The 24,916-nt window shown below is 39.4% G+C and overlaps 1 protein-coding gene across 2 annotated transcripts in view; it reads left to right on the top strand.

Moving 5' to 3' along the window:
• NID1 (nidogen 1) overlaps positions 1-24,916 on the top strand; it is a 43,033-nt gene that overhangs the window by 7,903 nt on the left and 10,214 nt on the right. Inside the window, exons 5-15 of one of the 2 annotated variants that reach the window (XM_027453765.3) lie at positions 285-434; positions 1,677-1,928; positions 3,017-3,217; positions 4,825-5,070; positions 6,529-6,672; positions 8,183-8,311; positions 11,505-11,648; positions 12,395-12,517; positions 19,807-20,031; positions 20,642-20,814; positions 22,773-22,899. In XM_027453765.3, the coding sequence (XP_027309566.2) occupies positions 285-434; positions 1,677-1,928; positions 3,017-3,217; positions 4,825-5,070; positions 6,529-6,672; positions 8,183-8,311; positions 11,505-11,648; positions 12,395-12,517; positions 19,807-20,031; positions 20,642-20,814; positions 22,773-22,899 (1,914 nt within the window). The remainder of the gene's footprint in view (positions 1-284; positions 435-1,676; positions 1,929-3,016; positions 3,218-4,824; positions 5,071-6,528; positions 6,673-8,182; positions 8,312-11,504; positions 11,649-12,394; positions 12,518-19,806; positions 20,032-20,641; positions 20,815-22,772; positions 22,900-24,916) is intronic. The other variant, XM_027453766.3, reaches the window with a different exon arrangement.

Below are 24,916 nucleotides of genomic sequence, written 5' to 3'. Positions count from 1 at the left end.
TATTGTGTGTTTAGCTTCACCAAGACAGCTTAACTGCGTAGATCCAGTGAATTCAATAGAACTAAACATCTGAAACACTGATGTTTTCTGGAAAACAGTGGACTGTTACTTGCATATTCGAACATTAGGAAAAAAATTAATTATAATTGATTGTTTTCCCCGAAGACAAAATGTGAAGAAAATACCTGATTAAATGGTGTAGTGATGCTTTGAAACCGAAGCAGGGGCATGTGAATACTATAGTAATTGCAAAAAGAATGAGTGTCTGGTCTTATTTTCTGCAGTGTTCCGCTACCACACAGATGTCCAACAGACCTGTGCTAACAATCGCCACCAGTGCTCTGTTCATGCTATTTGCAGAGATTACCCCAATGGATTTTGTTGCAGTTGCATTGCTGGTTACAAAGGAAATGGCAGACAATGTGTAGCAGAAGGTAATTTTTTTGAAAATTGGGTGCATATGAGGCAATTGCACGTAGCATGCTTGAGTGAGGTAACCTATTTTCAAAAGTTAAAAAAGACATGGTTAAATGTTTCTTGAAAAGCTTACCACTAAAGGTGTTTTAAAAGGTATTTTAAGTGAGCTATGCTTTCTAAGATGGTGTTTTCATTTCTAAACAGAGCAAATCGTTTTAGGTGGTTAAGTATACGAATTATGCATTTTATGATGACTTTCTAGCAATTTCTTATGAAACTGACATAATTTAATAGATAGCACAGCATCCAGTGTTACTGCTAGAAGTAGCTGTGAAGTTCCAGCGTTTCATAACCTGATTTGATCCCCGCTCTAGAAATGGATGGTCTAAAGGGGATAAACAAATGAGCTCTGATCATCAAAGTGAAGAGCATGGCTCCTCTTTGTCTGACTCTTAAGCTCCTTTACTAAGGGGCTAATCTGCCAGATTTTTGTTAGATACCCATTTAAACTTTGTTCCTGTGTAGGATCCATAAAGGAATTTCTTATGTACACACTTGTAATCCTCATAGTGACTTGACTCAGAGTATAGATGCATGTCAACAACTGAAATAGCTGACTGCAAACTTTGTGTTGTATAAGGCAAGAAAGTAAAACCTACTACTCAGTTTCCAGTTCATAAAACTGAGTTTTCCAGAAGGATGGAAGAAAAAAAGCATCTGATGGTAATGCAACTTGAATTTGAGTGTATTTAGGATACTGTATATAGTATTAAAGTGGTAAATCAAAGTAACTACTCTAAGACACAGTCTCAAAACAAATTTTATCTGGAGGTCAATAGTCAGATGACTCTGAACACCTAGGGGTGTCAGCCAGTGGAAAGAGCAAATTTACTTTCACTAGAAATTGATATGAAGTGTGATATTCAAGTGAAAAAGTGAAGTGCCACTTACTGTCAAAGATCCTGCAACAGCAGAGTCTGTTTGTGGAGTTGTCCTTGGAGGAAAAAATTGTTAATGAGGGTAAAGGGCATCTGTATAGGCAATTTTGACTGGTTAGTAATCTGTATAGTGACAATACACTTGTAAGCAAACCGACATACTGCTTCTGTGCAGTTTCCTGTCATTTGAATTCAGTGAGCATTTGTTTGCCATTCATTTTGACACTAATATCTTTGAACATAGCACATGCTCTGAACTCATTCCTTGCAGAGTATTTGAGAACTGTCATTTTGTTCTGATGCCTTGCATTGATTTGCCAGGTTCCCCTCAGAGAGTCAATGGGAAAGTCAAAGGAAGAATCTTTGTAGGAAATAACCCCGTGCCAGTTACGTTTGAGAACACTGATCTTCACTCCTATGTTGTGATGAACCAAGGACGTGCCTACACTGCTATCAGCACTATCCCAGAGACCTTGGGGTATTCTTTATTGCCTCTTGCCTCTATTGGAGGTATAATAGGATGGATGTTTGCTGTGGAACAGCAAGGATATAAAAATGGATTCAGCGTTACTGGTAACTTTTAATTTAAAATATTTATTCCTCTGTCTTGAGTTAAGAAATGTGTATCTAGAAGCAATATAGGATGAAAATCTGTTTATTCTGAGCTGAAAATTGGTTGCTTTATAAACGTCTTGTTTAGATATTGGCCATTTCATTTTACAACTTGTGCACAAGCATGTAAGTCTCTTGGAGAAGAATGGATTGGCCAGTTCCTGTACAAGAAAGATTATTAAAAAGTATCTCATTTTTGGCACTAAAGTGTAACAAGCTGCTGGAAAAAACACCTGCCCCTACATGTATGTGAAGTCTAATATTAATTGCTTGATTGTGCCAATGAAGCAAAACGCAATGAAAATCTGACCTAGTGAAGGTCTGAATTTCGTAATGGAAGCAAATGCTACATGAGAGGCAAATGGTTTTGCTAACTTGAAGGAAACCACAGCTTACAATTACAGCTTTTCATAAGTGTCCAAGGCCTTATCTACTTGTTTGTGCACATGAATTCAAGCTGTAGGTCCAATCTGTTCTCGAAGAGCATGTGTTTCTTTTTTAAATTTTATCCTTTACAGCCCTGCACTATGAACTTAACTTATTATTTGGGGATTTTTTTTTTTTTGATATTGTGTACTTGAAGTTTGTTCCATAATTTACAACATACGTTTTACTTGGTTTTGATTTAGGAACAGATGTGTGGGATTTTATTTTGAACTGACTGTGTTCCTAATGGATATATTCTCTAAAATGTACAACTCTTATACTACTTTAACTGATAGGATAAGACAGAATATTTTTAGCTTTGTCTGAACATGTGTTTGGTTATTTGGTTGATTTTCATTCTCCTGTTTTTTTTTTTGTTTTGTTTTTTTAATGCTTCATTGGGATTACTTGCAGTTTAGCATGTTCTGTGTTTAAGAAGTGAAAGTTTCAGGTATCAATATACTTCTGGAAGTTATTTCTGTAGGGACCCAAAACGTTAATTGTGCCACATCAAAGCTTGCTTGCAGAAAATAGTTATTTTTATTATCTGGTACAAGAGGTTATGGCAAATGGAAGCCTTCCGAAACCAGTGCAAAGTGGCCTGACTGATACTGTTTCTATAGGTGGTGAGTTTACACGGCAAACAGAAGTTACTTTTCTTGGCAATAATGAGAAGCTGGTTATAAAGCAGAAATTCAGTGGAATTGATGAGCATGGTCACCTTACTATCAGCACAGAAATGGAGGGCAGAATACCTGAGATCCCCTCTGGTGCATCAGTTCATATTGAACCATACACTGAACTCTATCACACTTCTAGTTCTGGTAAGTTTTCCTAAGAAGGAAATATGTAAGTGCACATTTCTCATTGTGGAGAGTAAGACAATCTGGAAAACATGATTTTATTACCTTCTTGAAGGGTGTGCTTATGACCTTTATTTACAGAAAGTTGCTTTTTACCTCTTAGGAGTGGGTCCCAAAAGAAGGTGGATTTTGAGTGCGACAATGCAAATATTTTTCATATTTTTATTGGAAAAAAAATGAATTTAACTTTCAACTGTTGTTTGCACTGATGTTCTGTTTTTTATTGTTCTTACTTTTATACTGCCAATGACAGTCATACCAATTGCAAAGCTTTTTGTAGGGTCCACAGCTCTCCAGTAGGAGCCAAACTGGTATACCTATTAGTAGACCGATTTGTAGTAATGTTGTCATTAAATGGGCTTTGTTCTTGTCTAATGAGACCATGCAAACCAGTAATTTACCAGTATGTATCAGTTAAGCTACACTTCAATGACCATGCCTTCTGTTAGTAACAAGCATTGGTCAGTATTATTTGAGCTGAATTTAAACAACTGACCAGGAAGTTAGGAGGCTCTTAATTCCCTTAGCAGTTTTCTCCATAGTCTCTTCAGTACTTCTCTTACATCCTTCTGTAAGACTCTGAGATTTGGTAAGAGATCCATTCATTTCACCATTTACATTGGGATAATCCTTTCTTTATTATGGATGTCTCAACCCAGCAAAAACAAAGTGAGGTTGTGGCCAGACAACCCAGACTCAAAAGAGCAGTAAAGGGGTTTAGGTACCACATACTGCTTCCCAAGTGCATCTGGATATTAGAGAGACAGCACTTTGCTCCGATGGTACTTGCACACTTTGATTGCTAGAGATAGCTGAAAGTAGTGTAGTTAAATCATTGCTGCACTGTGTCTGCTGGTGCCTGGCATTGGAATCCAGTGCAGAGCCCCTCTTGCTGCTTTGCCTGGGAGGAGGCATCCTTCAGGCTGGGTTTAATTTACCAGCAACCAAATAGCTGTCCTTCTGCTGTCCTATGGCATATCTGATGGACCATTATTTAAACAGCAGAAACCCAGCTTTTGCCAACTGTTGTAAATGGATTGATATAGTGCTGTCTGTTTGAAGACTAGTGGAATTCAAAGGAACTTTCTGTAGGTGGAAGGATCTGCAAGCCTAGATCTGCTTTAAAGAATAATGGTCAGAATTTTTCACAACATGGGAAACTGCTGTGGAGTGTACAAGGGCTCTCAGACATGTCATCTTCAGGACTGTCAAAATCTAAGACCAGTAGATGTCAATGAACTTAAAGTGGATGTAGTGTGGTGCTGGTGATGAGGCTCTTCTTGGCTTATAAATCCATTATGCAGGTTCATCTAAAGAAACTTTTGAGTTTCTTTAGAAACCACGACACAGAGTTAATTTTTCTTTTCATTACCTGGCAGCCCACAAAATTAAGTTGTATTTTTAATTACATCAAGAAAAATTATATGTCTTGTCCCTGAATGCTGCACTGAGAACAGAACAAACCTCATCAAGTACCTATTCCTTTGTATGGGAATATGTCCAGATGCTATTTGGGCAGAGCATTTGTGTTTTCTGTTCTGATCAATGTTCTTGTTGCCATTCTGCAGTGATCACTTCCTCATCCACCAGAGAGTACACAGTGACGGAGCCAGAAAGGGATGGGGTTGCTTCCACATACACGGGTGCCTATCAGTGGCGACAGACCATCTCCTTTGACGAATGCATTCATGATGAGTCCTTACATGCTACTTCTGCTACTCAGCAGCTCTCAGTGGACAGTGTATTTGTCCTGTATAACAGAGATGAGCAAATTCTGCGATACGCTATGAGTAATTCCATTGGTCCAATCAGTGGTATGTACAAATTAGAAATCTTTTTTCCCTCTATTGTGAGTAATTAAAAGCATGCTTTTATGTTACTTTAGCCTGCATTAGTTGGGCATTAATGAATTAAATTAGTTGCGTTAGTCTCCAGATCTGGGCCCATCAATTAAGAATAGAAATGGGACTGTTGAAAGTTTGTGTTTTTACTCGGGGAATGCTATTTAAGTAATTACCTGGTTTTGAAATTGAGTGGAGTGTGTGTCTAATTCCTTGAAATACTCTCAAAATACTAGCTTGAATCTATTGCTGCTTAGATACATGGGATGTGTCATTTTTCCTTAGCTAATGCGTAGGAATTTTTATATTGTCAGGGTAAAGGCTAAAAGAGAGGAGTAAGATCTACCATTAAAAAAAAGTTGCCATAGTTTATCTTGAAACAAGGCACGTTCGTTATAAGGTAGAAAGCCTATGAAATGTACCTTTTAGAACAGTCCAAGTTTGTATGTGCTAATACCAGGAAAAAAAAAAAGAAATTTTTTTTTTACTGTGACCAGCAGGGCTAGGGAGGTGATCGTCCCCCTGTACTCGGCTCTGGTGAGGCCGCACCTCGAGTACTGTGTTCAGTTTTGGGCCCCTCGCTACAAGAAGGACATCGAGGTGCTTGAGCGGGTCCAAAGAAGGGCGACGAAGCTGGTGAGGGGCCTGGAGAGCAAGTCCTATGAGGAGCGGCTGAAGGAGCTGGGCTTGTTCAGCCTAGAGAAGAGGAGGCTCAGGGGTGACCTTATTGCTCTGTATAAGTACATTAAAGGAGGCTGTAGAGAGGTGGGGGTTGGCCTGTTCTCCCATGTGCCTGGTGACAGGACAAGGGGGAATGGGCTAAAGTTACGCCAGGGGAGTTTTAGGTTAGATGTTAGGAAGAATTTCTTTACTGAAAGGGTTGTGAGGCACTGGAACGGGCTGCCCAGGGAGGTGGTGGAGTCACCATCCCTGGAAGTCTTCAAAAGACGTTTAGATGTAGAGCTTAGGGATATGGTTTAGTGGGGACTGTTAGTGTTAGGTTAGAGGTTGGACTCGATGATCTTGAGGTCTCTTCCAACCTAGAAATTCTGTAATTCTGTAAATTTGAAAATGCATGCCAGATAAGTACAGAAACAAGTATCTCACTTTTGTTTGTTCCAAAAATTAAGTTCTACTAACTTAAGTGAACAAAACAAGCTGTTAATCACACTTTGGGTCTAGGCTAGTGGCTGGAAGAAGCATTAAAAAAAAAAAGACTCAACAGTCCTTTGCAGAAGTTACAAGGAATACAGGTGTTACTGTCATTTGAGATTTCATGTCCTGCGTGTCTCCTGCAAGTCTCCTTCTTCCTAGTGCAAAACATGCTTTTTTCTTATTTAATGTATGCTAAGAGGAAACTCCTCCTGGGCCTTACGTGAGTCTTATTATTTGAGTAGTGTTCTTATGTCTGAATGTGATCTTTCTTGTCAGATGGTTCTGCTGATATTAACCGGAATCCCTGCTACACGGGTACCCATAATTGTGACACCAATGCAATATGTCGTCCAGGAACTGGAAATCGTTTCGTCTGTGAATGTTCCATTGGCTTCCGTGGAGATGGAAACGTTTGTTATGGTAACAGAATATTTTCATTTCAAAATGACAGCTAACATAGAATTTGGTTAGCTTGGAACTTATAGACCCTTGGTTTGAGGGGTCAGGATGAACCAACCTAAGAGGCTGGTTTGGGGAGCAATTGGTTAGAGGGATGCTGGGGTAACTGACCGATCTGATTAAGTCTGTGTAATTAAATGATAGATTAATTGACTGTTTTGGAGAATCAAACCTGGGTATGTTTTGTTAGCTTACAAAGCATCTTGTGTAGTTACTCTTTTCATAAAACTTGTGGGAACTTAGCTGTGAGAAATGTACTGTTCTACAAAGTCTGGTTAAAATGAGTCAGCTAAGTTAAAAGTTCTTGAGGGCAATGAGGAATTGCATGTGTAACATACATACAGAGCACAGGTACATGGAGCCCATTGAAATAATCTTTTTTTTAAGATATGCTTTGAAAATTCCTTCTGTCCAAGTCCTTAGGATTCAGGAATGAAATGCTTAAAGATGCATTATCTTTGTCTTTGCTCTCTAGTGAAGATTTTGTCTTGCTACTGTGTGCAGTGTTTCTGCTTCCTAAGATCTTCTCTTTGTAACATTTGATGGGTTTCTGAGATGCTTTGTAAGAGCTGCTGAAAAAGTTGAAAGCTCCATGTCTTTACTTGATTATCTTCTTGTCAATGAAACGTGTTGTTAGGTTGACAGTTAGATTGCTTTGCAGTATGAAGTTTCCTTCTTTTCCATATTTCAATCTATTTTGCTTGCCCCAGGTCATAGTAGAAACTTCAGAGAGGCCTCCTGCTTACTTTAAAAAAATGATTTTTTCCAGACATGCTCTTAAGTTGAACTAAACTCCAGTTGGTGACTTACGCTGTTCAGTTCAGTAAAATATTAGGTCACTTTAGCTTCTGAACTTGTGATCTTTACCTCTTTTATGTGTATGTATATTAATATAAGTAAACAGTGAGCTTTTGAAGTTAATTGAAAGCTTCTGGCATATAAACCAGTTACTGTATATAAGGTCAAAACCACGTTTTAGATCAAGTGTAAAGGTTATATCCCCGGTTTTAGTTTACTCCATATTTTAACTTAATAGTGCATATCAATTGTTTATTTGCCATTTTCTGTCTTTAAGCAAGTTCTTTTTAATGCATTAGGTTTTAGTATATGGATAACTACAGGAGGGGTCTTTCCTAAAGTTCTGCTTGCCAAGTAGCCATCACTGCTGCTGGTCACCTTGTAGCCTGTGTTTTCTTTTGCAGTTTTTCCTCCTTCTGTGATTTCCAGGCTTTCCTCTTATTACTCCACTATAGAATCTCTTCAGGTTTTGTTTTTGTGCAGTTTAGCTGAGGCCACAGTTACCTGAAAATGATTTTCAGGTTACCAGTACCTTCTAAGAGGTGTGGTCTATCCAAGATGTGGATTAAATACTCAAGCCTGCTATTATTTAACAGTTGCACAGTTTGCTTTTTTTTTTGGTATCAGTATTAAATGCGTATTTGTAATAATGTGAATCCTTATAATATTCTAGATGTTGATGAATGTTCAGAGCAACCAGCTCTATGTGGCAGCAATGCAGTTTGCAATAACCAGCCAGGAACGTACCGATGTGAGTGTGTAGATGGATACCAGTTTGCAGCAGATGGGCAGACGTGTGTTGGTGAGTTTCAGATTTCTTAAAAACACTGATTAAAACACTGGCTTTCAGGCTGTGATTTGTCTCACAGAAACAGAATGCACCTTCTAGGATACATGCTGGCTTCTAACATGGATTGAATTTAGGGGTTTGTTCTGCAGTTAGTAACTACAATCCATTAGGTAACTGAAGAAGGTGCCTGAAGTATTTTCTTTCTGTCTCATAAAAATTCCCCAATCAAAATGTTTCCAAATGGAAAATTTATGGAATGCTTCTGTCTTTTTTGTACTGTGACTTAGTTGTAGATTTCACATAGAACTAAAATTCCAATTTGTAAAAGAACAAAAATTGAAGTGAGCAGTTACTAATTTGTCTTTGTCAGTGTCTCACTCTCAAAATGAGGTACTGCTTTTTCTCACCGTGGCTGTAAATTATTTTCTGTTGTCTTGCACCTTTTGCTTTTTTGGATTTGAAGTTTTGTTTCTTTGTTAAAGCTAATTGACAATAATATTTTTTGTCTTTTTTGGTCTCCGTACCTGATGTCAAGGGACAAACCATTGCATCTTAAAGAAAAACTGCATGTTCTCTTATCATTGGTTGTGCTGATCCAAACTTCTCTAGGCAACTTGTTCCAGTGCCTCATGACCCTCATAGAAAAGAATTTCTTCTTATTATCTAATCTAAATCTATCCTTTTTTAGTTTAAAACCATTACCCCTTGTCCTGTCACTACATTCCCTAACAGAGTTCCTCCCCAGTTTTCCTGCAGGTACTCTTTAGGTACTTCTCTTCTCCAGGCTGAACATCCCCAACTCCCTCAGCCTGTCTTCATTGCTTCAGCTGCTCCAGTCCTTTGTTCTTCTTGATCTCCTCTGGACTTGTTCTAATGCTTCCATGTCCTCCTTGTGCTGGGGCCCCAGAGCTGAATGCAGGGCTCCATGTAGGGTCTTGAGAGCAGAGCGGAGGGAGAGAATCGCTTCCCTCGACCTGCTGGCCATGCTACTTTTGATGCAGCCCAGGATACGGTTGGCTTTCAGGGCTGCAAGCGCACGTTGCTGGCTCATGTCAAGGTTCTCATCAACCAACACCCCCAGGTCCTTCTTGTCAGGGCTGCTCTCAATCCATTCTCTGCCAAGCCTGTATTTTTGCTTGGGATTGCCTGGGTCCAGCTGCAGGACCTTGTGCTTGGCTGTGTTGAACTCTGTGAGGTTCTCACAGGCACACTCTCAAGCCTGTCCAGTCCCTTCCCTCCAGCATGCTGACTGCACCACGCAGCTTGGTGTAATTGGAAAACTTGGTGAGGGTGTACTCTATCCCACTGACCCATGTCACTGACCAAGAAATTAAACAGTGCAAGTCCCCAAACCAACCCCTGAGGAACAACACTGCTCATTACTGATCTCCACTTGCATGTGGAGCTATTGACCATAACTCTTTGAGTGCAGCCATCCAGCCAGTCACAAGCCCCATTTATTTGTCCAGTGGGAATTACCATTCAAGCCCACTCAGTGTACATGGAGCATATCCTTTTCCTGCAGAACATGTGGAAAAAAGTAATTTTCCATGACACAGGAATGAGTGTGGTCAGATATGGAAGCGCAGCTTTATATTCTTTCCATTATAATCACTGATACCCTATAGGCACCTTGACCTGAAATTGAATGTTCCTTCCTCCAGCCATGGCCTTGCTGATTTCACTCTACCACTTTTCCATGAAGCTGATGTGTCACACTTGTAACAAGTGCCAAGTGGCTCCTTACCCAGCTTGAAGGACTTCAGTGTGATCCCTTCCTTCAATTGAAAAGAAACTTGGCACCCATAAGATTGAGGGGGGGAGGATGATCTGTTGTTTCCCAACAGAGTGAAAATAAATGCCATGGTAATCTTGTTCCCCTGTCTATGGGTTTACCGCCTGTGGACAGCCTGAACCTCAGAAAAGGCAACAGCTACCCTCTCTGTGGTTGTGTGGCTTACTCTGGGCTACCCACTCTGCCTCGGCTTTTCTGGAATAGCAGCTTTTTCATACCAGCTGTGTAACTCACTGAACAGCTTAAGGAGAGTTGTAAGTGAATCCTGCCCTATTTTCCCACCGAGGAATAGGAGGACTTAGGGACTCCCTAGAAATTCTAGCTCTAAAACTTTAAAATTAAGCATTTTAAATGCTTAAGAGATTACTTCATCAAGCAGAACAGATAGAAATTATTCTAACAGTGGTGTCATCTCCTCCAGAGAAACGAAGAAAATGCCTGTTTTCAGATCTGACTATGATGGCATATTTTAGTTTTTTTTTTCCCTGCCGGTACTGTGGTAGTTTCCATCTGTGTACTGCGATGAAAGGAGCACTGTGGAGTGTGGTGTTGGTCCCCTGTAAGTTCCTAGGAAGAACTGCATAAAGAAAGCCTTGGTGAACTCTGTTACAGCAGCTGGAAGTCTGTTCCTAGATGTGCACGCTGCAAACTTGTGTACTTCACATATATAAATGTATACAACATTTTTGTAGTATTTTGCCTCTTTATTTTTTTAAATACCATGGTTTCTTTTCCTCTTCTTAGACATAAGAGAGAGCCGCTGAAACTCTGCCTTACCTGGAGTATATTTTGATAAGAAGTGTTGTAGTGCCTTCACAGTCACGGCTGCCAACGTTGAGAAAGCTGTGGAAAGCTGCAGGACTGGCCCCAGCTGCCCCAGTTGGTCAAAATCTCTCCAATAGTTGACAGATGTGTTTATCTCTTATTAAATGAGTCACGGCTCCTATCCGTAGCCAAGTGATGACAGCCCTGGGTCAGTGCTAGGTTAGTGTTGCAGGATATCTAATAATTCCCAGCGCAGTGAACTGGCTACTCAGCTAACATGTGAGGTGCCTTTGTGAGATTCCTTACATTTCTTCAGCGAGGACTTCTGTTTATAAACAAAACTGGTATGGATATTAGGATCTATGGCTGTGGTAGCCTTTCTCCCCTGCTCCCCATTAACAAGCATTTATGAGGTGCTAGAAGACACTATGTCACTTATGAAACATTAATAAGGTTTAACATCAGCAAAAGGGAAGGTCTTGGGGGGAAAACAACAACAGCCCCCAAAGCAAAACTCAGTTTCCTTGTCTCCTTTCTATCCTCTGTGCTTTCACAGCTGTTCTTCTCTCTCTGCAAACGTATTACAAGCTTCAGCCTTGTGGAGGAAAATTCAAACTTTCACTCTCTTGTACGTCTAACCTGCAGCTGTTGAATATGCCGTAAACCACTGTCAGACAGGCACGCATGGTTGCGACATTCCTCAGCGTGCTCAGTGTGTGTACACGGGTGGCTCTGCCTACATCTGCGCGTGCCTCCCTGGCTTCTCTGGAGACGGGCGTGCCTGTGAGGGTGGGTAGCACCATTTGTTGTGTTTTCTTGCACTTCATTGCACAACTTGGCTGGTCACTGCTATCTCCTATAGTTACTTCTGATTTACAATAGGAAAGTTTGTAGCTTGAGTCCTGCAGGCAAGCACTGAAAGCTCTTGTTCTTTTCTCCCTGCACTTTTTGAATTCACTCTTCAATATTTGTACTACGGGTAGTCTGAGATGAGGTAGCCACAATTTTTGCGGAAGCTGCAGTTAGGAGATGAGATCCTCATCTGCTGGAGTTGTTTGAACTGTATTGGTTTATGTTACTAAGAGGGAATCACATAGTGCTCAGAATTCAGAGTCTGCGAAAATGTTATTCCATGCTTCATGTCAATTGGAGTGTAGTGGGAGAGCAGCCTTACCTAAAAACATATTGGAAACCTTGCTGGCCAAATCCTACCTCTTTTGCTTTGTTTTTTAATCTTTTCCTTAAGAAACATGGAGAAAGAAACGTATTTAATACTGTGTGAATTAACAGTGCCAATTCCCCATCAGAGTAGCATGGTAGAGGGATTTCCTGGAAGGCAGAATTTAAAATACATGCATGCTTTTTTCCTCTTTGCATTTCTGTATTCTTCCAAAGGTCTGTAATTCTAGTTTTATGTCCTAAAATAGAAGCCTGAAACTAATAAGCCAGATTTGCACTTTAATTCCTCACTCTGACTTGTAAGCTACCTTTCATCATGAGGTGTGTTTATCTAAGACTGATCTTTTATTTTACAGATACGGATGAATGTCAACAGGGCCGCTGTCATCCTGATGCTTTCTGCTACAACACTCCTGGGTCCTTCAGCTGCCAGTGTAAGGCAGGTTATCGTGGGGATGGTTTCCAGTGTGTATTAGGAGGTAAAATTCTACAGTTCTTGAAAGTTGGACTGGGAATATAATTGGGAAATTGGAGGTTGTATGATCATTTGACTTCTCTGTAGAAAAAATTGTCTCACCGAGGACTTTGTTCTTTCTCAAGTCTCTCAGGTTCTGAATTGCATCAAGTTTGTGCTGAAGTCTGTATCTTATTATCACTTTTCTTGTTCAGTATCCTGTTTCAGGTTTTGTTTGTCTACCCCAAGCAATTCTCAGCCCAAAGCTGATGCTATCTTTAGAAGTTGCCTTTTGCGATGGTTTGATAACAGATTGACTTTGTTTTGCATACGCAGTAGTCATGTATCATAAAACATGGAGCTGTTGGTAATGTAAATTCTTTGCAGCATTACAGGAGAAAAGTGAAGGATGAGATGAACGTATCTGCAATTCACTGAGATCTAGATGCCTACATTCAGAGTATAGCCAGTGAGAGTCCATAAAGACTAACTCCAGTTTTGAACTCTTAAATGTTTCTGTACTGAGCCAGTTCTGTATTTAGCAGAAGGTTCTTTATCCTTCCACACTTCTGTTCTTGCACTGTGGTTTGGGTCTTGAAGTACATAACTCCTGACCTTGTAGGCATGCTAAAATGTGTGTATTTAGTAAGGAACTGTAAAGCACAGCGTAGCATTGTGAGAGTTGCTTTAATTCAAAAGCATGACAAAGCTCAGTGACAGTACTCATTTTTTTGCACAATGTTGAGTGCTTTCATCCAGGAAATACATAAAGCCTACCATCTGAGTACACTTGAACCCACTTCCCCTGCTTCTGAGATTGTTGCTGTTGGGATAAAGACCACCCTGCACCTCTGCACAGACTGAAACTCAAAATGTGCAGCCAAGAGTAAAAATGGCATGTAGCCAAAGGAGGAAAAAAAAAAAAAGCAGTATGACTGAGGAAGGAGAATCTGTCTTTATAAATCAGCTTCTGCACTGTGTCTTAATGATGTCCAAAGTATTTGATGATTCAAAGTTGTTTGCTTTTTTTTAAACGATTGATGTACTGCCTTAAAAGTGCTTGTCTGTATGACACAATATCACTATCTGATGTGTTGCTGAAACTTATTTTCCTTTTGCTACTGTCTTCCCTAATTTGAAGTTCTGACACTTCTGCATGGTATGATACTAATGCCTCAAAACAAAAAGGCAAAGGGTAACTTATATAGGAGAGGCATAAAAAAATCACAAGGTGATTCCTGGTTTTAGATCATATTTGCATGGCTTCATCGTGCACTCAACAGAATGTATTACGTCAAACTATCTGATATTTGTAGACTTTCCTGTCATAGGTAAATTGTAGGAGGTTTTGCACAGTTTAATTCTGAAGCTCAAGATTTTGCAACTGTACATGAGCCTTTCAATATTATTTTCAACATACTTTTGATGCATGAATGCCCATACATATTTTTGTTCTAGTGCTAGATGAATGTAGAACTACTCTGTGTTTCTGACCTATGTTAAAATATTTAGCAACGAACTTGCTGATAAAAAACAGGATTTTTACTCATAGAGGAGAAACTTGATGTGAGTAGCTTGAAGCAAATTCAAACCTTGGAGCTTCCAGTTCTTCAAGAACAATTGCAGAGGCAGAAATACTGCGTTCATGTCTGGCACATTCCCCTTTGTAGCTGAGGCTGGTAATTTTGGGTGGTGATGACCTTGAACAAGCTGTCCTGAGAAGCTGTGGATGCCCCATCCCTTGAAGTACTCAAGGCCAGGCTGCATGGGGCTTTGGGCAACTTCATCTGGTGGGAGGTGTCCCTGCTCCTGGCAGGGGGAATGGAATTAGATGATCTTTAGTGTCCCTTCCAACCCAAACCATTCTGTGATTCGGTAGGCTGTTACTTGAATTCAACCATTTAGCTCTACTACCAGGGCATATTTAATTTTTTCTGAGTGTATATGATAGCATACTTGCGTTGTTGGTTTTTTGTTTGTTTCGTGAAAAACACCTTTTCACAGTGTCTACTAAACTGCGAAGTACAGTCTAGTATTTTTGTAGTAACTTGTTGTTATTACTCTTTATCCTGGACGCTTCTTGATTTTTCCATACTCAACACAAATGTAGCTTGAATGGGGATGTCTCAAAGTCCTGGATTTAATGGTAACAAAAAAAATGTTTTGGAGAGTTTAGTTGAGTCTACTGTTCTAGTGGGTGGGGATTGGCCAGGTTTTGTTAATTGGTTAATATTTTTATTTTTTAATGTGGTTTTGTACTACCAGTAGAAGACGTGCTTTAGAAACACTTGCATCAATTGGTTCTGTTCATGAAATTCTCTGAGCAGGAGTAAAAAAACAAACAAACAAAAAAACCAACAACAGACAAACAGAAAACAACACAACCAACCAAAACAAAAAAAAGGCAAAACAAAACAAAAAAACACCCTCCCCCCAATTTTATAGATAAGTCTTATTTTTGCTGAACCTTGACTAAGGGACAGAGCATCTGCGTTGCCTTGCTGGCCTGTAGCAATGGCAGTGGTGGTAACAAAGTTAGCTACTCCTCCCTTCTTTGAAAGTTAATAGAACAATAGCTGCCCTTGGGATGTCATTTATTGCTAAAGCTTTAGTGCTTTTAAAATTGGTATATCCAAATGCTAATCACTGCCAGCAGTTAGAACCAAAATACTTTCTGAAGCCTAGCAAAAAGCAGCTTAGTTTACTTTAGTACCCAATTTGTAAAGTAAGTTGCTTCAGGATGGAGATTGCGGAAGAGAATCCATTGTATTCAGATGTTATTAGAGAGCTTTCCTTCCCTTTTTACCCACTAAGGTTTTGATCTTATTAGCCTCAGTCAAGTCACTGAAGTCTTTCCTGGTGATTAACAGCATGGAAAGTTTCATTCATCCAAATACGGCTCTTTTTCCTGTCCTTTTCTGAACAATGTGTACAATTGTTTGCTTTTATGGTGTCTTTATTATTATGTGGAACCTTACCACTGGGAACAGCACCTCTTGTAGCAAGCAGGCTTAATAAGTAAAATGGATTTGAGTTGTATGTGAGTGGATGTGGTAGGAGTAAACCAGCAGGTTAATGAAAGAGTTAACAATGCTGGAATGCCCCGCTGCTCACAGCTATTAAGAATGTCTGCACTTCATTATTTCCTCACGCTTCATTTTTCCATTTCAAAAACCAGATGTCTGAGTGTTTTTACCCCTGCAGACCCCAGACACTGTTTACTAAACAGACACAAGTCTAGATTATTGGACTGGGGGTCTGACCATTAAGAGACATTCAGTGGTCCTCTGCACACCATCTGTTTCACACGAGAAATGCACTTACAGGGCAGCACTGGAAGCGAAGGATTGCAATGCAAAGTGAATGGACAAAGGGAAGTGTGTTGTTTTGTTTTTCCTCTTCCTTTTCTGGCAATGTCTGAGAACAGCAGTTAATAGTGCCAGCATAACTCTTTGTGATACGTGGGGAATAAAGTGATCCGCATGAGAAATAAACAAGTACTCTTTGGTTGGATACTGGTCACAGTTTTAAATCACTTTTCTGCCTTTAGCTTGTGAGTGAAAACCTGTATGAGTAGTTATATCAGATCTTGAAAAATTTCTGAATGCTAATTGAATTTAATATAGCATACCGGACTCCCTGCCAACCCCCCCTACAGAGTGGAAGGGAAGAAGACCCATATTGTCCCTGTTTCTCATCCTATTTTCTCAGCCTCCATTTTTTTTTTTTTTGAAAAAATCCGTAAGTTATCTTCTGCAGTGCTGCTACGAGATCTTTCCTTTATAACCAAAAGAGACTTTGAATGTTTGCATATGCCTTTTTTTGGCTTATGTTGGGAAAGTGTAGTTGCATGTTTTTCATATGGTCAACTTTCAGTATCTGTGCTATTTCCAGTTCATTTTTTCTAGTTCCATGATATTCAGTGACTTTTAAATTATGTGTTGCTAGTGGCAGTTGATAAAAACAACTAGAAAAAAAATGCTGAAAACATTTAATTGTAGTTTTATTTTTCTGAGAAAGGGTATTCATTTAGCTTGAATTCAGGATGTGCACCCTTTCATGTACCTAGTGTGACTTTTTGTGGTCCATGGAGCATCACTTCTCCAGCAGCCTTTCTTCTCTGTTCTGCACTACAGCTTCTCTCCTCAGAGCTCCTTTCTGTGCACTGCTTCAATTTTTCACTATCCTTTCAAATTCTGGGTACCAGAGTTGGACCCACTATTCCTTGAATCATTTTATTAATCCCACATAGAGTAATAACTTTGCTTCTCTATACCTGCATGGTGTTCCCTGTGTATATGCTGAATTCTTATCCCCTCACAACCCCAACAGGACTTAGCTCAGTGTTCACGCTGAGTTGCTTATCTACTGTCAGCTTTCATGGGTTGTCATTTTCCAAGACAAGCCTCTATCTTTAGAGGATGATGTACGACGCAGTGTCTCCCAAGAAGAGTAACTTTCCATTTGACTGTGAACCCACTTGTTGATTTTACTGAGCTCAGTTGACCTAGTGAGGAGGTCACAGAACCTTGAAATAAGCATGCTTCATTTTCCAGCTGCTACAAACAGGTGTGGTAGTAGATGTAATGTCACAGTTTACAGCAGTTAAGCATTATTTGATCTTAGTTCTTGGTGAAGTTAAAGGAAATCTTCCTCCTACCTTGACCTATCCTAATCTTGACCTAGTTCTCTGGTCAAGAGACCAGAGAACTCTTCTAGTGTTAATTGTTCTGGATCACTGAAGAGTCTTGACTAGATGAAATATTACTGTATGGATATTAAAGGAGGAGCTCTAAGGAACCTTCTCATGTAGGCTGGTGCACTGAAGGAAAGGAAACTTACTAGCCCTGTCTGTGTCTGAAAGCTGGCTTACAAAGTACCCCTTGTATGACCAAAATATGTGCCAATTCTTGCTGTATGTTTTGTCTAACTTGTGTTGTTAGATTGACAAAGCATTATTTACTCTGTGACTCTCATCTTTCAGACTGCAATATAGCTAGCCCCATTTCAGACAGTTAATTAACACAACTTAAAGCTTGCAAAATTAAGCCATATTTTGTTTTTTAAGCACTCTGAATGAAATGTATGACTGAGTAAGCATTATGAGTAGATTATTCCAACCAGCTGGCACGTCTGGATTTTTAGAAAGAATAAATCATATACTCTGCCTTCTAGAAACAGGGTTCTGATTTTGGAAACTAATTTGGTTGACTAATCTCTTTTCTTTGGAGCTAATTGCATAACCAAGGCGTTTGTGGGATTGTTTTTGATCATTCCAATATGAACACGCTTCAAAGCTTCCATCAGTATTCCTGTATAAAGTCTGTAGATAGAAATGTGAGCATTGTTTTGAAATTTGAGCAGGCATTAGTATTTCATGTTCCCAATAACTTCAGTATATTTTGTGTGTAACAGTTGGGTCCAAGCTGGGAGCACATATGGTCCTTTGTATAGTTTATATTTGTTAACTCCTTTTCATAAAGTTAATCTAGTCTGCTATTTTTTTTATTTTATTTTTTTTAATAATAATCTGTTTGAGTTTCTCTAATTCTGGGAGTTCCTGGGACAGGAAGGAAAACTGACCAGCTTCTACATTAGCTTTTGTATCCCATTGAGGAGGAGCTCCTAGTGTCTCAAAGGATGGCACGAATGTGTTGCAGAACAGCAGCAGGGAGGGTCAGTTTACCAATACCCTGTATTCCCCCTGCTTTCTCTCAGGAATGGTGCATGTAATTAGATTTTAAAAAAAAATAATAATGTTGCGACAAAAGTATTGTACTGGAATCAACATTTCTTTTACCTGCATGGTATTTTGAGTACTATAAACAACATTTGAGATAATGGAGTTTTTCTTTCAGTGTTTGATTTTGTAGGTTGATTCAAGGCCCTTCACCACCCACACTAAAGCTGAGGCCAAATATTTTATTTGCTTGGACTGAGCTGTTCTCCAGACATTTGTATTGCTTTAATTGTGTCCAGGTGCATGAAACTCCTCCAAAGCTTTTGCTTGCATAACTGGTTATAATAACTTAAAAAATATTCCCCCCCCTTTATTTTTTGATATTTGTGTGACTGTTACACCATGATAGTCTGTAGGCTCATGGGATTAGATTCTAGCTCAGCTGTGCTAGGTCTTGGCTGTCCACCAGGCAATGTAAAAACGAGAGTGTAATATTCAACCTCTCCATCAGACAGACTGTGGTAAGTAAGTATTTCTAGCTGTCTGTAGAAATCACTGACAGCAGGAAGATACTCCCCAGAATTACAAGTCTTTCCCATTGTGCAGGACTCCTTTATGAGTCTCAAGTGTAAGGTAAAAGTGACCCAGATTTCATTGTGCAGAGAAGGAAAAATGTTATTTTTATGGCATTCTCTTAATTTCACTATGCTCTTTCATATCTGAAAGGATATGTTGATCTAGATGACATTCCCTATTGCACAACAGATAATACCAAAGAGATGTATTTTTCAGTACAGACTGCTTAGTAAACTTGAAAACAAAAGAAATGAATCCCTTTATCTCCTGATAAATTGGAAAGTTAGTAGTCTTCTGTAACCTCTGTAGCAATACATAAGCATTTGGTGTGGCCACTGCATATCACGTTTATCTGTATGCATGGTAGTATTCCTGTTTTCAGTATAGCCTCACTTCTGTGCTTTACCAGGCACTGGGCAAACTGTTCCTGCAGTTCCTCACTTAGGTCTAAAATATCAAATGAGGGCTCAAACGTGATGCCTCAGCTTTAAAAACCTATTATGCATCAGAGCAAAGAGTTGAGTTGCTTCCTAGGCTCCATAGAGAACTCAGCATCTGCCTTGTGTCCTAATTTTCTTTGGTGCCTCTGAAGGGAAACTCAACTTTTAGCATTACCAAAAAAAAAACTTTACCCACTGTATGGTCTGGCTAACTGCTCACATTTTAAGGCCCACGGGTATTTGCCAAACAAGTAGACTTTGGGGGGTCCCAAGTCGGACAGAATGTTCTTGCTAATGCGCTGCTAGGAAAAAAACTGAAGCTGGAGAACATTGTCTGTGACCTTTCAATGTAGGAAGCTGCAGGGGAGCTCCTTGTTCTGTTTTAAATTACACAGTGAAAGATATTTGAAATGATGTGAAGTTAAGGCAAATGTGTTAAATTTACATAGGACAGACTTTCTGAAGGTGCACTGAAGGTATACACCTTTCAAGTTTGTAATAATGTTCCTCCAGTGGTGAGAATGCTCGTGTTTTAAGCCATCAATGCATAGTAACTGTTAGTGGAGCAGAGTTATTAGTTAAAACAGAAATATTCACCAGTCTGTTTTCTCTCCACAGGAGTAGAAAAGACCAGATGTCAGCATGAGCAAGAAGTAGCTCTTGCAAGCGGAGGCGCCTACTTCCAAAGAGAGATGAGAGTGGCTCAGTTTGTTCCTCAGTGTGACGAGCATGGCAATTACCTGCCCACTCAGTGCCATTCCAGCACTGGATATTGCTGGTGTGTGGACAGGGATGGAAATGAGATTGATGGCACCAGGAGTGGCCCAGGAGTTCAACCGCCATGTAAGTGGCTGAAGCACTTGTCTTTTGTGTCTCTCTCTGCTGAAGTGTACAGTCTCCAAATACGGGGCCCCTGAGATATAGCACTGACTTGGAGCATTGCAGACTTCTGTTGTCCCAGCCCTTTGACAACTCCAGCATATGCTTTTCCTTCAGCCAGGGCATCTGGACAACTGTGGTGAGCCTCTGATTAAGAAGATGGTTTTCTGACTTCTTTTTGTGCCTTGAAACTGTGAGAGGCCTCTATAGTTTCTACCCTCAGGGAGCTGTGGCAGCTCTTGCTGTGTGGTAACTGGCTGTTGTTTCAGGAAATGAAAGATGTTCTTTCTTACATCTTCCTCACTTCAACTGCAAAATAAGATTTTGAACGTTTGATGGAACAAGCAATTACAGAGTTGAACATGAAATGACCTTTTATGTCAATTGCTCCTTCTCTGTCAGCCAAAGGAAAAAAATGAGAAGCTCTCTGCATCTGATTATAGTTATTAGTGTCTACTTATAGGACTGTTTCCTTCTAAGAAGCCTGGCTGTAATTGTATCTGAAAATAACAAGAGGCCTTGTTATGCTGTACAACCTCATTTTTTCCCATCTGCTTCTTTCTCTATCAACAAGGTCTGAGCACAGCTGCTCCTCCTATTGCTATTGGGCCCTCTGTTCGACCAGACACGATACCTCTGCCTCCAGGAACACACTTGCTCTTCGCCCAAAGTGGGAAAATTGAGCATGTTCCACTAGAGGGAAACAACATGAAGAAAAATGGTGCAAAAGCACTCTTGCATATTCCAGTAAGTAACCTACTATAAAATTCCATGTGTCTTGGAAGAGCTGCAGCAAAGATCAAAGGGATTGTTTCTTTTATGTCATTTGATAATTGAAGTTCCAAATTCAGTTTTTATTCTTCATTAGAATTTCAGTATCGTCGCACTTTGCCACTGAAAATCCATGACCTGACTACTCAGAAAAAATGAGCTATAGAAAAAAATATTTGCCTTTAAAGAATAGATCATAAGATAAAAATGTAATATTTGTGATCTTATGTGTTTCCAACAGTTCATGATATAAACACTCCTACCCTTACACTTTCATTGGCTTTCTATTCATTTCTGGCTGTGGTATAAAAATGCAGATCTACAAAAGCAGTATATGGAGTTTTCCTCTTACTCCCTCAAAATTTTGTCATAAGTCTTAATCTATTCATGTTCTCAGCATTCTTGGCTACAGATATATAATTTTTTTTCTTGTTTCCTTTTCCATGTGCAGCCCCAGTGGGTGGTAAATCCTTTTCCCACACTTACTACTATCTTGAGAATCATTTTTCCTTGAAAATGAATCCCTGATGTTGAGAATGTATCTTTTCCATCACCTGTGACATGCACAAACTCTTTCCGCTTCCAATTTCATCACATTAATTTATTTTGCCTGAAGCCTGGGATTTCTATTTTCATTCTAGTATTAGTGTATTTATAAATGATACACCAGGTAGCATGCTGGCCTGATAGATGAGATACTGACTAAATTACCCTGATTCAGTTAAGTACACAGTACCACAAATTCTGCTGTGATGTAACGGCAAAATCAAGCTTTTGTCATTTGTCCACAGCACTGTTGCAGCAATGCTTTAAAGAAAATACTGTGGGTTGTTAAGCTGATATAGAGAAACAATTCTGAATCCTTGTCAGCTAGTCTTGTTACTTGGTCTGGCTTAAATGGTGTAATTAGAACCATCATCAGGAAAGAGCTTCCAAAAGACAAGATGCAACTATTCATTAAAACTTCAATTAAACGCTCGATTTCTGCATGCGGTATTGTCTTTGTTTTATGCTATCTCAGTATTTGGGAAGTGACAGTGTGGAGACATTTAGACTATTTAGTACCCTACAGTAATAATGTAGGCTCAAAAATATGTCCATCTCTGTTCTAATGCATGTTTTTGGACCATCTTTGTAAGAAGTTGCTGATCCTTTTCGTTTTCCATCCAATGAATGAGAGTCTTAAGTCTTCTTTAATAAAAAAGAAATCAACTCAGAAATCCATAAAAAATTAGTGTTTTATCCAGAAAATGCCATTCATTTGTTTGGAGAAAAGAGTTTCCACTCTGAACTCAAACTTCAGCCCTACCTTTTCCTGCCCAGAAAATTGCTTCCTTGTCCCTGAGCATATTTATTCCAACAGAATGATTGATTTATAGAGTTTTTCATTCAACTATTTTTTATTTTAAGAACTCACTTTGCTATAACTTTATACCAATTAATGCTTTGTAAGTAAATGGTAAAATGGAGCCATTGTGCATGGATTAATGAATATACAGAACAGCAGTCAGATTTGATAAAGTCATTGTTCTGTCCTTGAAGGGAAAGGATGAGAGGGGAAAAAAGCATATGAGGAATAACAAAGTAAGATATCATGAGTTTTCTTCTGCATATCCATTTAAAGAAATTACTGAAGTAAGACCAACATGTCAGTATTAATATCTACAGTGCTTCTTTGGAATAAGAGAACAGTGAATGTTAGTTAGAAGGTTAGTTCCTGCTAGTTAGAAGGAACTTGAAACTAAAAGTATTATTCTAAGCTACACTATGATGACTACCCATACTTCTTTTTTTTTTTTGCCTGTCTTCCTCATCTCTCACCTCTTTCCAAGAATTATTTTTTTTAGGCTTGAGACTTTGACCTGCTGGCAAATACTTTTGTTGTCGTTGTTTGTTTTGTTTAGCATAAGCCTAATTTTCATGTTGGCCAACAGGACAAAGTTATTATTGGAGTTGCTTATGATTGCATGGACAAGATGGTTTATTGGACAGACATCAGTGGCCCTTCGATCAGCAGAGCTAGCCTGCATGGTGGGGAGCCAACAACCATCATCAAAACAGGTAACAGGACTAATTTCTTTGTCTTGCTACTTCCTAGTAATGGTATTAGAGACATGAGTTTAATAATCTATAATTCGCAGTTGTTGCCTGCGCTGTAGCATCACAAATGAGTGCTATTTTGATAAACAATAACCAGAAAGCCTGGCTAATGTAAAAAAATAAAAATAAAAATAAAAATCCATTTCCTGTGCAGTAGCACTTCATTGCTGTTTCACTATTGAGATAAGTGAGAAGTCTGATCTCCTTATATAAACTAAGTTTAAGCCCAAAAGTGCAGAAGAGCAGGCTGGAACATATGGGTAGACTAAGCTCTGCTGTAAATAGAGACATTTTTCATGCTTACAATGATGCAATGCCTACAACATGTAAATACATGAAGGAAAAAGCATAAATAAACATGATGTTAACAGTTGATTTAGGGTTTTGCTGGTTTTAACGTAGGGTAGTCATGCCTTATATAAAACTATGAAAGCTTTTCAACAGTCAGTGGTTGTGCAAATAAAGGTGATTCAGTAAGTATAATGTAGCTGGATTTTCAAAATGCTTTGTGAGGTTCTTTGCAAAGGACCTACCAATGGGCTTGTTCAGAGAATGGAGGGATGGTTTTCTGCTGGACTGACAGCTTCTTGTTGACCGAGCAAAAGACAGTAACAAGGGTAGCAGTAAATGGCTGGTGCTTACAATGGAATTGAGTTATCATTAAAACCTAGGGCATGTGCTGGGGCCAATCCCTGTTGTTTAATGCATTTGTGATTTGAAATGGAGGATGATGGATTGTCAGCTTTCTGTTGAATGAATGCAATCAAAACTAAAGCCTACTAAAGAGTTGCAGAAAGATTTCATAATAATTTGGTATGTTCACATTGAATTCTATCTGTGGGCATCACTCTGATTTCGTTCTAGTAAGCAAGGTAGGTAATATTTTGACTGTCTGAGATTTGAATTTGTATAGGCATTTTCTCTCCTTCACTCTGCCCGTCACCTGTCTGTTGTGCTGGGGAGTAATGGGTGGGCAGGGAGGCTGAAGAGGAGAACCCCTGCTCTCTGTTCCTGGGCTTGGAGATTGAACAGCTGAAAGGTGGCTAGAAACTGTTTCAGCTGCGAGTTTTCTTGTCTTCCAGTTAAGTTTTGAAGTAAGAATGAGTAAAACTAGTCTCATTCAGTTCTCACCCTTGGAGTTGCTCAAGGCTTCAAGAATTGGGCTAGAGAGTAATGTGGGGTTGGTGCTTTTACAGCTTATGTCCTGTTATGGTATTTTTCCCCCAGGTCTCTGCTCAATGCAGTTTGTGTTTGTTTTCATTAGAAATGTAAGTCTGACCATCTACAATACAAAAACTTTTCTTAAAAGAAAAGGATTAAGGGAAAGGACAGGTTTGGGGAATCACACCCACCCACACACACACACACACCAAAAACAAACAAAACAAAAAACAACAAAAATAGCTAGCAGCACTATTTGCATGCACGTATCCTCAGAATTGTAGAACACCTCTAAAGTCAAGTCACTGGAGGAGGTGGCCCTTGCTTTTGATCCTTTTTACCTGTTGTCACTAAAACTTAGGAAATTGACTTAACAAAATGGTCAAGCGGTTTTAAAGCTTCACAATAATCTTGCTTTGGTTTTCTTTATCTGTTTAAGTATCTCTACCTGAGTATGTGCTTCAGAATAGCCGGTTTGCTGGGGCTCCATTCAGGCCCTCAGAGGCAGTGGAGAGGGGGGAGCAGCTAGGATCTTCCCATTGCTCTGGGAAGGGGTAAAGGAGGGCTTAAAGCCATCCCTAACCACAGTAGCAACTATGGTATTTCTGTACAACTTGATGTCTGAGGTATTTGTAGGACTTCTTTTTCATCCCAACACGTTCAATCTAAATGAGATTTTAACCCATAGTGCAAGCATGTGCTTGTATAAATACAGATTCAGTGGGGCAAGGATTTCCAAATTCCACTGTTCAAATATTTCCTCAGATTCTGTACTCTTAAAAAGTGAGGGAAATTGCTATTGCTAAAGATTTTGTAT

The sequence above is a fragment of the Anas platyrhynchos genome, chromosome 3 (assembly GCF_047663525.1).
Source record: "Anas platyrhynchos isolate ZD024472 breed Pekin duck chromosome 3, IASCAAS_PekinDuck_T2T, whole genome shotgun sequence".
In the NCBI taxonomy this organism is placed as follows: domain Eukaryota; kingdom Metazoa; phylum Chordata; class Aves; order Anseriformes; family Anatidae; genus Anas; species Anas platyrhynchos.
This window is presented reverse-complemented; position numbering and strand designations above follow the sequence as displayed.